The sequence below is a fragment of the Antrostomus carolinensis genome, unplaced genomic scaffold, assembly GCF_000700745.2.
Source record: "Antrostomus carolinensis isolate BGI_N321 unplaced genomic scaffold, ASM70074v2 scaffold17738, whole genome shotgun sequence".
Lineage (NCBI taxonomy): Eukaryota > Metazoa > Chordata > Aves > Caprimulgiformes > Caprimulgidae > Antrostomus > Antrostomus carolinensis.
This window is the reverse complement of record NW_010332465.1, coordinates 1-2945: the sequence shown is the minus strand read 5'-3', so window position 1 is coordinate 2945 and position 2945 is coordinate 1. Positions and strand designations below refer to the sequence as shown.

General features: G+C 52.3%; 1 protein-coding gene across 1 annotated transcript; it reads right to left on the bottom strand.

The window, feature by feature from the left end:
* Positions 1–2213: 2213 nt before the first annotated feature.
* On the bottom strand, positions 2214–2940 carry NMB (neuromedin B; the record flags this gene model as incomplete). Its single annotated transcript, XM_010173538.1, has 2 exons — positions 2214–2451; positions 2913–2940. Coding segments are annotated over 2 exons (266 nt in total), but the record flags the coding sequence as incomplete, so codon positions are not given.
* Between the last annotated feature and the right edge of the window lie 5 nt (positions 2941–2945).

The following is a 2945-nucleotide window of genomic DNA, read 5'->3' as shown; positions in this document are numbered from 1 at the left end:
TCCATGTCACTAACAAAGATGTTGAAGAGCTTACCTACACAGAGGAGAGAACCTCCTTACCTACTTACTTACACAGAGGAGAACTTACCTACACAGAGGAGAGCCACAAGGATCACTTCTATCAAACTCACACCATACGCTCACAAACATCTTGGCAGATGAGGCAGGACAGCACACCCACCAGCTCTCCCATCATCTTGGGTAGTTAATGCAGTAAATACCCTTCTCCTCAAAGGCTCCTCAGGAAGGATGGAGAAAGGTCCAGGACCTTCATCACCTTCTCCTCCCTTTCAGCTGCATCCAAGAAGCAAAAGCTGCAGTAGTGCAGCGGTCGCAGCACACAGCCTCATGGGGAGCAGGGTGGGCTGGTCTCTTCAGTCATGTCCAGCTCTATCTTCATGGTGGAAAACCCTCTACCCCAGTGGGACCATGTCCTGGTTTGTAGCTGGGCCAGAGCTGGTTTCTTTTCAGCAGCTCGAACAGCGCTGGGGTTTGGGTTCAGCTGGGATTTGTTAGGAGAGAAACACTGAGAACATCCCCATGTTTGCAGCTGTGTCACTGGGAGTGAAGGACTTTGTGCTTTGTCAGTCTGCAAGCGCAAGGTCTAAGGGGGTGAGGAATATTGAAATGAATCAGCTCAGTTGGCATTTGGCTCTGCCAATGGGCTGTTCCATCTCCTGTCCCCCATGGGCAGGATATTCATGAGGGGCTTTTCCACTCTTGTTCTCTCTGGCTTTCGCTCGGGCTCTCACTCTTCTGGGATTGCGGTTCAGGATTGTCGCTCCTCCGGGACCATTATCTGGGAATGGGCTGGGCTTGGTCAGCAGGTGGTGAGTTATTGCATTGGGTATCACTCATTCACATATTTTACTACTACTATTATTATATCAGTATTATTTTAAGTTTTATTTTATTTCAATGATTAAATTGTTCTTATCTCACCCTACAAGTCTCCTTACCCTTGCCCCCCAATTCTCTCCCCTATCTGCTGGGTGGAGGGAAGTGAGTGAGCAGCTGGGTTTGGCTGCCAGCCCAGCACTAACCCAGTCAAACCACCACAGACCAGCTCTCCAGAAAGCCTCAGTTTACCTTATTCTGCTGAAACCAAGTCAAGAAGGTGCTTGAACAACCAGTGCCACTCAAACTCATGTCCCTGCAACTCTGCTCCACCTCTGCTTTCCCCCGCCCCCCCAAAAAAAAGCAAATAGGAGCAAGCACTGCCTAAACCTGGCTAACAGAAGTAGCTTTACCTGTGTGCAGTGTTACGGGATAGTTCCTCAAGCACAGCAACTCAGTGAGACAGCACGTGTAGGACCCACCTAAGAGGGCTTAATCCCTTTTAGGCTCTCAGTTACTTCCTGCAGTGACTAGAAAGGGAGAGACACACCAGGGAAGTGTGCAGGGGGATACAGACAAGAACTCTTGAGCCACACAGATTGAGCAATTCCATCTCCATGTCCTGTGTGAGGATCTGTGTGTGAGCATTGCTCCCAGGGGCAGGTTTTCCACTAGGAGCTGGGTGAGCTTGGAGGCAAAAGCCACACCGAGGAGGCTGAGGATCTGCTGATGCACAGCAGGACTGCTGGAGCTCCTGCCTGCTCCCCGGGACTCACTCTAACTAACACACACCTCCCTCTGCAAGGTGAGCTAACAAAGCTACATGTTCCTCAGTAACAAGGGATCCCAACCACAGCAACACAGACCTGAGGTGGGGGCATCAGAAGCCCAAGACCTCTTTGCAGAACAGACACCTTTCCCTTCACATACAGAGCTGTGTCACTCTTGGCCTCTCCCTACAGAAACAGGGAGGAGAAAGGATTTCCCTGTCCCCTCAGAGGCTGGAAAACAGACAATTCTTCACAGCAGCCACAGTGGCCAGCCAACCTCTTTTGCATGTGGCCAAGGAAGACACAGATGCTTATTAACAACCCCTGTACTGGATATCACCACTGCCATAGCTCCATCACAGCATCCCTTGCTCATCCTTTCATCCTCAAACCCTTCCCAAGCATTTGGGACTATTAACCACTACCCAGCTAGATACAAGCCCAGGGAAGCTTCTCCTCTGCCCCTTTACGGCTAGTGTTAGGAAGTGGTTTAAGGAGGTGGTTAACAGGAGCAGAAGGAGGGAATACACCTCTAGCAGCTGCACAGATGCTCCCATCTCCAGCAAGGCTGGCTGTTGCATATTAACACCTCCACCATCTCCTTACTCTGAGCAACCCCCTCCATCTTCGTCAATATTCACCTGGTCATTGAGGTCATATTTTCCTTGGTTCTCATCCAAAAGTCTCTCTTGCAAGAGGATTTTCAGGAGCTCACGGGTAAGCAGTTCCATCATGTCCTCCAGCAAGGCTCTGAGGGAGGGACCAAAGACCATTGGCACAGCAGGTTCCTCCGGTGACTCCAGGCGTGGAGAGCCTGTGACACTCTTCTTCCCCATGAAGTGACCTGCAATACAAACACACTTGAGTGTCTGCACAAGCACCTGCGGGGGAGAGAAGCAAGGGCTCTGGCTAAGGTGGTATCTGCTGCCTCATGTTGTCACAAGTCAACAAGAAGCATAGAGCAAACCTAACACCTAAATTAGCGAGGAGAAATCCCAGGTTCCACATGGGACTTTGGGAAACTTCCTCCTCCTGCTGATAGGATCTCTGGGGTTAAAGAGATGCCAGACCTGTCACCAAAGGTTGTGGGAAGAGGTTGCCTCATCCCTGCCCTGGTCTTCGGGTCCTGCCCAGCCCCAGCCTCCCCACCCGGTGGGATACTGAGGGGAGCAGGGGGCCCCTCACAGGCAGCCATGGGAGGGCACAGGGTCTCCTGGTGGGAGCCGTCCCCTGCACAGCCCGCGTTCCACGGCTGCTCGACGACACGAGTGTCCGTGTCCCCGTCCCCCCCACCCCCACCGGTACCTGTGGCCCAGAGGTTGCCGCGGGGGTTCACCT